Below are 11,804 nucleotides of genomic sequence, written 5' to 3'. Positions count from 1 at the left end.
TTGGATTATTCACGGCGCCACAATAGCGTTGCCATTCATCATAAGACAAAGGAGAATCTCGCTGGCTTTGACGTAGATGGAGAGCAGCCACAGGGGCATTATTCACTCCTTCCAAGAAAAAAAAAGAAAAAAAATGGGGGGAGTACGCACTTCCAAATGTGCTTATGAATGCAAACAAAGTCTTGCCGTGAGGAATATAAATTATATTTTTGCCGCAAGTCGGAGAATGAATATTAAGTATTCTGATGCTATGTAGTGCCGGTGGTTTGTTGGTAAACAGACGACATGTGTTTTATTAAGATGAATAATAAAAAAGCAGCTTTTGCAATAGTGTTGTTTAAAGGTGCAGTTGCAGGTGTGGCCACAGAATGGCAGTGTAAACCATGGAATATTTTGCAGAGGGTGGTCAAACTACCAAATTAAAGATTATCTTTATTATTGGCCTGCACGTGGAGTGCAGCCCATCATTGCCATTATAATCAACATTATAATTTGTTAATTGGTTAATTGAAGCAACTAAATACAAATGTATGCTTTTTTGTCTAATCAATTGTTTCATATCTACAATCATTGTAATAAATTACGGTAGAAAATGTTTGAATTATGTTATATTTATAAATGATCAACTGTTAACCTGTAATCAAGGTTTCAATACATTGTTAAAAAAACGTTCTATTTTTAATAATTTAAAATATTTTGCGAAATTTAAATATTATTATCAATGTTAAAATAGTTTAAATATTGCCACAGAAGATTTTGAATTGACTGATTTATTTAAAAGGTGATTTGTTCCTTAAATAGATTTAGGGTGCACGGCTTTGTATTTTGAGATCAGCTTTGCATACTCCAAGCCTGAGCAGTATATCATCCGCTTCCTCCCCGCATCCGAAAAGTCCACATGGAACAATCCGAAGCGGTTGTTGAATCCGTCCGCCCATTCAAAGTTGTCCAGGAGTGACCATGCAAAGTATCCGCGGACGTCGACGCCGTCTTCTCTGATTGCTAGATTGATCACATTAACCTTAGTAAGTCAATATAAAACAAGGATGATGTACTAAACTATGATGTACCTTTTTCCACTTCCTGGATTGTGTCCTTGTAAAAGTCAGCACGCTGAGAATCTTCCATTACCACCGGTCCCACTTGAGAGAAGCCGTTTTCAGTGATGTAGACCACCGGGTTATGGAAAGTGTCCTGTAAGGTCAAAAACAAAAATAGCCATCTTAAGGCCTGATTTACTAAGATCTAAATACCTCGCGCTAAACAGCATGTGAAATCTATAAAATAGTGTGTACCATAGTGGGCGTGTTGCGTGTGATGTCCTGAAACTGCGTGTGCAATTGACAAATGGTGCGGACTGCATTATTTAAATGAGAATTTTGCCTGTACTATATGAAGCATCACCACAGAGACACGCTCATTTGCTGCACGTTCATGTTATCATGCTCCTACATGTGGCATTTTGCTATGTTTTCAAACAAGCAGTTGACCTGTACCACTTTTTCTGGGCATTTTAAAGGGGAACATTATCACAATTTCAGAAGGGTTAAAACCATTAAAAATCAGTTCCCAGTGTCTTATTTTATTTTTCGAAAGTTTCTTTTCAAAATTTTACCCATCACGCAATATCCCTAAAAAAAGCTTCAAAGTGCCTGATTTTAACCATCGTTATATACACCCGTCCATTTTCCTGTGACGTCACACAGTAATGCCAATACAAACAAACATGGCGCATAGAACAGCAAGGTATAGCGACATTAGCTCGGATTCAGACTAAGATTTCAGCGGCTTAAGCGATTCAACAGATTACGCATGAATTGAAACGGATGGTTGTAGTGTGGAGGCAGGTAGCGAAACTGAAGCTATTGAGCCATATCGGTTTGAACCGTATGCAAGCGAAACCGACGAAAACGACGCGACAGCCAGCGACACGGGAGAAAGCGAGGACGAATTCGGCGATCGCCTCCTCACCAACGATTGGTATGTGTTTGTTTGGCATTAAAGGAAACTAACAACTATGAACTAGGTTTACAGCATATGAAATACATTTGGCAACAACATGCACTTTGAGAGTGCAGACAGCCCAGTTTTCATCAATTAATATATTCTGTAGACATACCCTCATCCGCTCTCTTTTCCTGAAAGCTGATCTGTCCAGTCCAGTTAGAAATGCATCTGCTTTGAGTGTCGCAGGATATCCACACATTCTTGCCATCTCTGTCGTAGCATAGCTTTCGTCGGTAAAGTGTGCGGAACAAACCTCCAATTTCTTGCCACATTCGCATCTTTGGGCCACTGGTGCAACTTGAATCCGTCCCTGTTCGTGTTGTTACACCCTCCGACAACACACCGACGAGGCATGATGTCTCCAAGGTACGGAAAACAGTCGAAAAAACGGAAAATAACAGAGCTGATTTGACTCGGTGTTTGTAATGTGTTTGAGAAAATGGCGGATTGCTTCCCGATGAGCGAATAATAGAAAGGCGTTTAATTCGCCAAAATTCACCCATTTAGAGTTCGGAAATCGGTTAAAAAAATATATGGTCTTTTTTCTGCAACATCAAGGTATATATTGACGCTTACATAGGTCTGGTGATAATGTTCCCCTTTAAAAGCAGTTGTGCGGTGCATCTATATTGAGACCACTTTTTGTTTTTAATTTTACCACTGGAGGGAGGCTGCACTACTGTGGTCAAGACACAAAAAATGCCCACTTAAATAAGTTTTTATCAAATAGGATGTTCGTAATATATATTTTATGTGAAAAAAACAAATCATTAAAAAAAGATTAAATGACAATAAAATGCATCAATTGACTTAGTTTTAATCAGCTCCTCAAGTGATCAAGGAGCTATGAAATTATAAAAGGATGTTGCTGAAGAGATTATTTTATTTCTGGCTGTCCAAACGTACAAGTAGGACGAAGGGTTCTGATGTTTCTGACAACAACTTGCACTTTAAAAAGCACAAAGTGATCAGCGTTTTGTGTTGTATGATCCGTAAATGTAACAATATATTGACTAGTGACTGGCAAAAGCAGAATTTTTTCGCTAATATCAAAAACACAATATCGTGAGCTGTTTAACAATACTGCCAACCTTTCCACAATATCGCGATAAATATTGTACCGTGAGATCAATATCAAAATTGTATCGTATCGTGAAAATTTGATATTGTTACATCCGTACTCTGTTATGGCCGTTTTGATGATCAGCATATATCTTGCATACAACTGAAGATAGAGACGCAAAATGGATTGCACGCCTTATACTGCTCAGTGGTGAGAGTGTCCGCCCTGAGACTGGAAGGTCGTGAGTTCAAACCCCGGTCGAGTCATACCAAAGACTATAAAAATGGGACCTATTGGCTACCTGCTTGGCACTCAGCATCAAGGGTTGGAATTGGGGGTTGAATCACCAAAAATGAATCCTGGGCGCGGCCACCGCTGCTGCTCACTGCTCCCCTCACCTCCCAGGGGGTGATCAAGGGTGATGGGTCAAATGCAGGGAATAATTTCGTCACACCTAGTGTGTGTGACTATCAGTGGTACTTTAACTTTAATGTAATGGTGGTTCTTTGGTCAAAATGTTGCATAGATTATGTTTTACAGATCATCTTCAAGCCGCTTTCTGACAGTCGCTTCCGGATGCGCCGTTTTGTGGGCGGTCTCACATCACCAAAATGATTCCTGAGTGTGGCAACTACTGCTGCTCACTGCTCCCCTTACCTCCCAGGGGGTGAACATGGGTATGATTCAAATGCAAACCTAGTGTGTGTGTGTGTGTGTGTGTGTGTGTGACTATCCTTGGGACTTTAACTTTATTCTGCTCACTTAACAGACGCGATCCCTTTTGCACACGTTTAGTAGATCAGCTTTGCATTGGTCATCAAGTTTGCACATGTTTTAGCACACACAAACCTTTAGTAATTCAGGCCTTTAGTGTATTCAATCTTTCATTACCTTAATGTACTTCAGGAGCTTCCGCAAGCCACAGGGCACCACAGCCAGCCATGACACTCCACAAATAGTCCAATCCGGATCCAAGACTTCTTCCGCATCCCGGTCGCTCTTCATGGACATCCCCTTCTCGCATTTCCTCTCAGCTTTGACCTTTCGGGATGTGTAATAGTTCAGGGCAAAGAAGTCCGCAGTGCCAAACACAGGAGGTTCATGTTTGGAGAAAGTAGGAAGTCTTGACTCGCCGTTATATCCCACTTTACAGCTTTGAGCGTCAATGGCAGATCTCATCGTTTCGGGATAATCCCCTGTGACAAACAGCGGCCAGGCAAACCATCCAAGAGTGAACGCAAGGCAGCGATGCGAAGCGGCGACGTCATCAGCGCAGTCGGGGCGTAGCGGCTCGAGCCAGTCGCTATTGATCGCAAGTGACACCATTCCGCCTTGCGTTGGCCTGTAGAGGGAGTCGTAGCTGTGCCAAGCCAAGGCGTGGGCTCGCAGCATGTTGTGGCCCACCAGGTATGCCGCTGTTCCCGGTTCTTTTATCCCCGGAGCGTGGACGCCGTCCTCGTGGCCCAACTTGGCGCATACGCGCGGCTCGTTGATAGTGAGCCAAAGTTTGACGCGGTCGCCGAACGTTTGGAAGCAAAAGCGGGCATAGCTGTCAAAGATGGCGGCCACAACGGGCGCTTTCCATCCACCTCGGTGCTGGAGGGCTTGAGGCAGGTCGAAGTGGTACAGCGTCACCAAAGGGAGCACGTGACTTGACAGCAAGTCATCAATGACCTTGTTGTAGTACTGCACACCTGTAAACAATTTATTCAGCAAATGGCTTAACTATGTGTTATACTTTGTACCTTTTTGGTTGACATGCCCCGTGGTCCCATCAGGAAGGAGACGTGCCCAGGACAGAGACAGACGATAGTGGGTCAGTCCAAGCTGCCTGATGCACGCCAGATCTTTTTCCCACAATTCATAGCTGTTGCAGGATACATCGCCTGTGTGCTCCCCACACACTCGTCCCCCCTCATGGCAGAAAGTGTCCCAGATGCTTGGACCCTTGCCGTCTGCTTGCCAGCCGCCTCGAACAAACAAAAACAAAAAAACATATACCGTATTTTCCGCACCATAAGGCGCCCTGGGTTAAAAGCCGCGCCTTCAATGAACGGCATATTTCAAAACTTTGTCCACCTATAAGCCGCCCGGTGTTGTAAGCCGCATCTAACTGCGCTAAAGGAATGTCAAAAAAACAGTCAGATAGGTCAGTCAAACTTTAATAATATATTAAAAACCAGCGTTCTAACAACTCTGTTCACTCCCAAAATGTACGCAAATGTGCAATCACAAACATAGTAAAATTCAAAATAGTGCAGAGCAATAGCAACATAATGTTGCTCGAACGTTAATGTCACAACACACAAAATAAACATAACGCTCACTTTCTGAAGTTATTCTTCATTCATAAATCCCTCGAATTATTCTCCTTCGTTGTCCGAATTGAAAAGTTGGGCGAATGTGGGATCCAAAATGTCGTCTGGCGCTGTCTCCCTGTCTCCCTGTCTTGGTGAACGTCACGTGTGTTCGCCTTCTGTCATCCATTGTTCCCACGCAGTTAGCAGTCTAGCTTTGAATGCCCTGTTGACACCAATATCAAGCGGCTGGAGGTCTTTTGTCAATCCACCCGGAATGACGGCAAGTATTGAATTAAGCGCGTAAGCGTGTCTCTTAATGTGATGTTATGAGCTAGCGAATATAACAACTACACTACCCAGCATGCAACGATAGTGACGAGCATGCGCGGTAGCCCTGAGAAGCGTTGTTGTATGCTGGGAGTTAGAATGTGGTTATGAGCACGCTGTGAGTAAACGTTGAGAACTCAGTTAACACGCCTCGTCTGCATTATTTATAATTAGACAGACAACACACTTAATAGGAGCCATTTTGGGGTCTTTACATAAACACACAAATGGAAATGAAACGTCACATATCCCAGCATGCACCGCGCGCTTCTTCTACGGGGAAAAAAGATGGCGGCTGTTTACCGAAGTTGCGAGACCGAAACTTTATGAAAATGAATCTTAATATTTATCCATATATAAAGCGCACCGGGTTATAAGGCGCACTGTCAGCTTTTGAGAAAATTTGTGGTTTTTAGGTGCGCCTTATAGTGCGGAAAATACGGTATGTCTAAAAGATTAATAACCCTTCAACGTCCGGTTTACTTCCAGTTTGTGCTGTGACATCGCTACCAGGTTGCCCACGTGTTAGGTCGCGCAAGTTAGTAACAAGTTAACAACTGATGTTAAACAACGCCAAATAAACCATAAAGTAACTAAGTCTGATAAGTCTGCTTTTCAACCGCCTCGAACTAACAAAAAAAAACATTTATGTCAAAAATATTAATAACCCTTCAACGTCCGGTTTACTTCCCGTTTGTGTTGTGACGTCACTACCAGGTTGCCCACATGTTAACACAAGTTAGTAACAAGTTAACAACTGATGTTAAACAACGCCAAATAAACCATAAAGTAACTAAGTCTGATAAGTCTGCTTGCCAGCTGTCTCAAACGAACAAAAACAAAAAAACATGTATGTCAAAAAGATTAATAACACCTTCGACGTCCGGTTTACTTCCTGTGTGTGCTGTGACGTCACTACCAGGTTGCCCACATGTTAACACTAGTTAGTAACAAGTTAACAACTGATGTTAAACAACGCCAAATGAACCATAAAGTAACTAAGTCTGATAAGTCTGCTTTCCAACCGCCTTGAACTAACAAAAAAAACATTTATGTCAAAAATATTAATAACCCTTCGACGTCCGGTTTACTTCCCGTTTGTGCTGTGACGTCACTACCAAGTTGCCCACATGTTAACACAAGTTAGTAACGAGTTAACAAGTGATGTTAAACAACGCCAAATAAACCATTAAGTAACTAAGTCTGATAAGTCTGCTTGCCAGCCGCCTCAAACGAACAAAAACAAAAAAACATTTATGTCAAAAAGATTAATAACACCTTCGACGTCCGGTTTACTTCCTGTGTGTGCTGCGACGTCACTACCAGGTTGCCCACATGTTAAAACTAGTTAGTAACAAGTTAACAACTGATGTTAAACAACGCCAAATAAACCATAAAGTAAATAAGTCTGATAGGCACACATGCAATCAATAGCTTTAAGAATAGTTTACCTTAAATTATGTTGAAAACGACGAGGTACAAGCGGTAGGAAATGGATAGATGGATGGACGCCTAATTCGATAGTTTATCCTGCTTTTCTACATACCTTCAATTTGATACGCTGCAGTCGCTGCACCCCACGCAAAATGACATGGAAACATGTTTTAACCGGTTCATGTTTCGCAAGAGTGCTTATTGTATGCTCATAATAATTGTACCGTCTATGTGGAAAAAGCTGGCAACCAAAGCGACAACACAGAGCGAGACGCTACCAACCCGGAAGTGATTTGCAGTGAAGCTTGGGACTTTTAAAATGTCAATAAATAAGATCATTTTTTAGTTATCGTAGCATTATTGTAGTTTTGGCACACAATATATTTGTTTTACAGTCACTATACTGTATTTGGTTTTGTTTTCAAGTTGAATGCCGTGCTGATATTGTCAAATTTTACGTGCGTCCGTAAAGGCAGCATCAGTGTAATCAAAAAAAGCTAAAGCAACATTTTTATTGAACAAAAAAAACATGTATTTAAATGTACATGTATGTAAATAGCTGAGAAAGGGGCATACAACGCAAATATAACTTTAAAGTTTAAGTGCATGTAAAGATGTATACCACTAGATGACAGTAGAGTAAAGCAAGTGGTGCCTTTAGGAACAGATTCAACACAGTAAATTTAAGTTAATTTAAGAATCGTTATTGTCCTTGCACAAGCATACACAGTACTGTACACCAACGACATTTTGTTGGTGTAAATAAAGTAAATATAAAGATAAATGTTAAATTATGTAAAAAAAAAAATTAAAAAAAATGTAAAAGAACAATATAGAAACTGGAATCCTAAACACTGATTGTACACTCTCAATATGAGGGTTGGGTTGCATATGACATTACATCCATTTTTCTTCTTCGTGGCTTAATTTACACGATGGTCAAGCAGCTAGAGCAAGGGTCCCCAAACTTTTTGACCCGGGGCCCGCATTAGGTTACAAACATTGGCCAGGGGCCGGGTTATATATATTTGTATATCATCTCCCCCACACAGAGTAAAGCAAAGTGGTAGCTGGTTAATTAACTGGCACTCAGCATCAAGGGTTGGAATTGGGAGTTAAATCACCGAAAATGATTCCCGGGCGCGGCCACCGCTGCTGCTCACTGCTCCCCTCATCTCCCAGGGGGTGATCAAGGGTGCTGGGTCAAATGCAGAGGATAATTTCGCCAGACCTATGGTGTGTGTGTGACAATCATTGGTACTTTAACTTTAACTTTATAGTTAAAAAGGTAAGTATGGGTAATCATAATAACAAATAGTCCTTCGTCCAAAAGTCAAGGGTTACCTTGGGGGTTAGCTCCTCCTGTGTGCCGAGGCTAAAGTTGGTAAGTGTACCATCACCAGTAATTCCTAGGCTGGGATGGGTGGGAATAGGAACATGAATAATTGTGGGCGTTAAATGGTAAATGGGTTATACTTGTATAGTGCTTTTCTACCTTCAAGGTACTCAAAGCGCTTTGACACTATTTCCACATTCACCCATTCACACACACATTCACACACTGATGGCGGGAGCTGCCATGCAAGGCCCTAACCACGACCCATCAGGAGCAAGGGTTAAGTGTCTTGCTCAAGGACACAACGGACGTGACGAGGTTGGTAGGAGGTGGGGATTGAACCAGGAACCCTCAGATTGCTGGCACGGCCACTCTCCCAACCGTGCCATGCCGCCCCCAATCAGCTCTCCTAGTCAATTGGTTACAGACATATACACACATTTATATGTACATATATACATACATTTAACCACGTCGTACTTTTTGATGAGCACATCAAAAGTATATCCCGTTCCTGCTTTTTCCACCTCAGAAACATTTCTAAACTCAGATCTATAGTATCTTATTCATTCGGAACTAAATGATCATTTATGCTCTTTTTTTCCCTTTCATCTTGACTATTGCAAATTCACTCTTCACCTGTGGCAACAAAACATCTATAACTCAACTGCAATTAGTTCAGAACAATGTTCATTTCAGGATACAATACAACATGTTATCTATTATTTACAGGGGACTCAATAGTCAAGCACCTGCTTACTTGGTAGAACTGTTGTCTTTTCACCGTCCTGTTAGGTCACTGCAGTCTGCTGACCGCTTTTTGCTTTTTGTACCTCGTACAAAATTCAAAAGTAAAGTTTATAGAGTCTTTGAGTCAGATGCCCCCAAATATTGGAATGTACTGCCCCTCCAGTGGACATTTTTAAAAGGCAGTAAAAGTTAAAACACATGTAAGTGTGCATGCCTGTAATAATCCTTTTTTTAATTTTTTTTTAATTTTATATATTAATTGTATAATCGTATGAACTGCTTGATCAATAAATACATTCACTTACTTATAGCCTATTTGTCAAGCACACGATTGTCTCCTTCCAATTTGTCACGTGGTGCTACCTCATGTAACAATAAGTAAAAAGGGTGTACCAAAATAGCTCTATTGATGTTCTGCTCTCCTGTTTCCACCAGAAGCAGCGTTATGAACTGTGGGCTTCAGGCCAAGGACACCTAAAAGATCGAGTAATGGATATCTTCTGGGAAAGTAACCCTCCCGCCCCCTCTTGTCAGAGGTGGTGCAGCCGCATAGATGAACCTTTATATCATTGGAGAAAACCGGTGACATGGCTTTGGTACAAAGGTATGCTTTAGTTTACGCAACACTGCTGCTCTTGTTGTCACAACAGCTTATGATACTTCTCTATCAAGATCATATTTAAAGAGTAAAATAGATATGGGGAGAACAGAATATCTCACGATATCTGCATGCCATTTCTACAATAGATAGTACTTTATTGATTCCTTCAGGAGAGTTCCCTCAGGAAAATTAAAACAATACTCACAAATTTGCTAATGTATTAAATGGAAAAAACGCTATACGTATTATACATTTTCCATCAATCCATCCATCCATCCATCTTCTTCCACTAATCTGAGGTCGGGTCGCGGGGGCAGCAGCCTAAGCAGGGAAGCCCAGACTTTCCTCTCTCCAGCCACTTCGTCCAGCTCCTCCTGGGGAATCCCGAGGCATTCCCAGGCCAGCCGGGAGACATAGTCTTCCCAACGTGTCCTGGGTCTTCCCCGTGGCCTCCTACCGGTCGGACGTGCCCTAAACACCTCGCTAGGGAGGCGTCCGGGTGGCATCCTGACCAGATGCCCGAACCACCTCATCTGGCTCCTCTCGATGTGGAGGAGCAACGGCTTTACTTTGAGTTCCTCCCGGATGGCAGAGCTTCTCACCCTATCTCTAAGGGAGAGCCCCACCACTCGGCAGAGGAAACTCATTTCGGCCGCCTGTACCTCTTGTCCTTTCAGTCATAACCCAAAGCTCATGACCATAGGTGAGGATGGGAACGTAGATCGACCGGTAAATTGAGAGCTTTGCCTTCCGGCTCAGCTCCTTCTTCACCACAACGGATCGATACAGCGTCCGCATTACTGAAGATGCCGCACCAATCCGCCTGTCGATCTCACGATCCACTCTTCCCCCACTCGTGAACAAGACTCCTAGGTACTTGAACTCCTCCACTTGGGGCAGGGTCTCCTCCCCAACCCGGAGATGGCACTCCACCCTTTTCCGGGCGAGAACCATGGACTCGGACATTATACATTTTTGATAAATCAATTGCTTGTATTCCGTCAAGTGATTTCTTCCCGGAAGTGAAAAACAGTGGTGGTCAACCAAGCCAAGATATCTGTTGTGCAGCAAGCAGCGCACAACTCTCTGAGTACGCAAAGGCCCTAGATCTTCCTGTAAAAAGCAGATACGAGCATAAAATCTAACTATGCAATGGAATAGATCCCCTCCTTTCTTAGCTGCCACCTTATCGTGGTAGAGGAGTTGGCGTGTCCCAATGATCCGAGGAGCTATGTTGTCCGGGGGCTTCTATGCCCCCTGAAAGGGACTCCCAAGACAAACAGGACAGAGGTGAGGAACCAGACAAAGTGCAATTCGAAGACCTCTATGGAAAGTCAAAATCAAGGACCCAAATTTCTCTTGCCTGGAGGCGGGTCCCTGGGGCCCCCCTCTTTCCCCATGGGGCCCAGAAGAGGCAAAGTGGGTCCCCCCTCCAATGGGCTCACCACTTGTAGGAGGGGGCGTAGAGGTCGGGTGCAGTGTGAGGTGGGCAGAAGCCGAAAGCAGGGCCCTTGGCGGTTCGATCCTCGGGTGCAGAAGCTAGCTCTTGGAACGTGGAACGTCACCTCGCTGAGGGGGAAGGAGCCTGAGCTGTTGCGCGAGGTGGAAAAGTTCTGGCTAGATATAGTCAGACTCACTTCGACGCACAGCAAGTCCTCTGGAACCAGTCCTCTCAAGAGAGGCTGGACTCTCTTCCATTCTGGCATTGCACGCAGTGAGCGGCAACGGGCTTGGGTGGCAATTCTTGTTGCCCCCTGGCTCAAAGCCTGTACTTTGGATTAAAACACAGTCGACGAGAGGGTAGCTTTCCTCTGCCTTCGGGTGGGAGGACAGGTCCTGACTGTTGTTTGTGCTTACCAAGGAGCAGCTCAGAGTACCCTGCGTTTTTGGATTCCCTCAAAGGAGTATTGGAAAGTGCTCCCCATGGTGATTCCCAACGAAAATTGAGAGTTGCAAGCTGCAACAGGCTGCAACCAACATGTTGTC

The 11,804-nt window shown here is 43.3% G+C and overlaps 1 protein-coding gene across 1 annotated transcript; it reads right to left on the bottom strand.

Moving 5' to 3' along the window:
• Positions 1 to 754: 754 nt before the first annotated feature.
• gba3 (glucosidase, beta, acid 3) lies at positions 755 to 7,401 on the bottom strand. Its single transcript, XM_061959068.1, has 5 exons — positions 7,244 to 7,401; positions 4,816 to 5,040; positions 3,962 to 4,764; positions 1,071 to 1,194; positions 755 to 1,002 (listed from the first exon to the last, which is right to left on the bottom strand). The coding sequence occupies exons 1-5, from the start codon at positions 7,296 to 7,298 to the stop codon at positions 794 to 796; spliced, it is 1,416 nt and encodes a 471-aa protein (XP_061815052.1). The 5' UTR covers positions 7,299 to 7,401; the 3' UTR covers positions 755 to 793.
• Between the last annotated feature and the right edge of the window lie 4,403 nt (positions 7,402 to 11,804).

The sequence above is a fragment of the Nerophis lumbriciformis genome, linkage group LG05 (assembly GCF_033978685.3).
Source record: "Nerophis lumbriciformis linkage group LG05, RoL_Nlum_v2.1, whole genome shotgun sequence".
Lineage (NCBI taxonomy): Eukaryota > Metazoa > Chordata > Actinopteri > Syngnathiformes > Syngnathidae > Nerophis > Nerophis lumbriciformis.
The sequence above is the reverse complement of the archived record's forward strand: the minus strand, read 5'-3'. Positions and strand labels throughout refer to the sequence as shown.

Coding starts and splice junctions, on each gene's coding strand:
- gba3 (XM_061959068.1), bottom strand. CDS start 7,298: ATGTTTCCATGTCATTTTGCGTGGGGTGCAGCGACTGCAGCGTATCAA. Junction 4,765..4,815: donor GGGGCATGTCAACCAAAAAG/GTACAAAGTATA, acceptor AATTGTTTACAG/GTGTGCAGTACTACAACAAG. Junction 1,195..3,961: donor AGCTCCTGAAGTACATTAAG/GTAATGAAAGAT, acceptor TTGACCTTACAG/GACACTTTCCATAACCCGGT.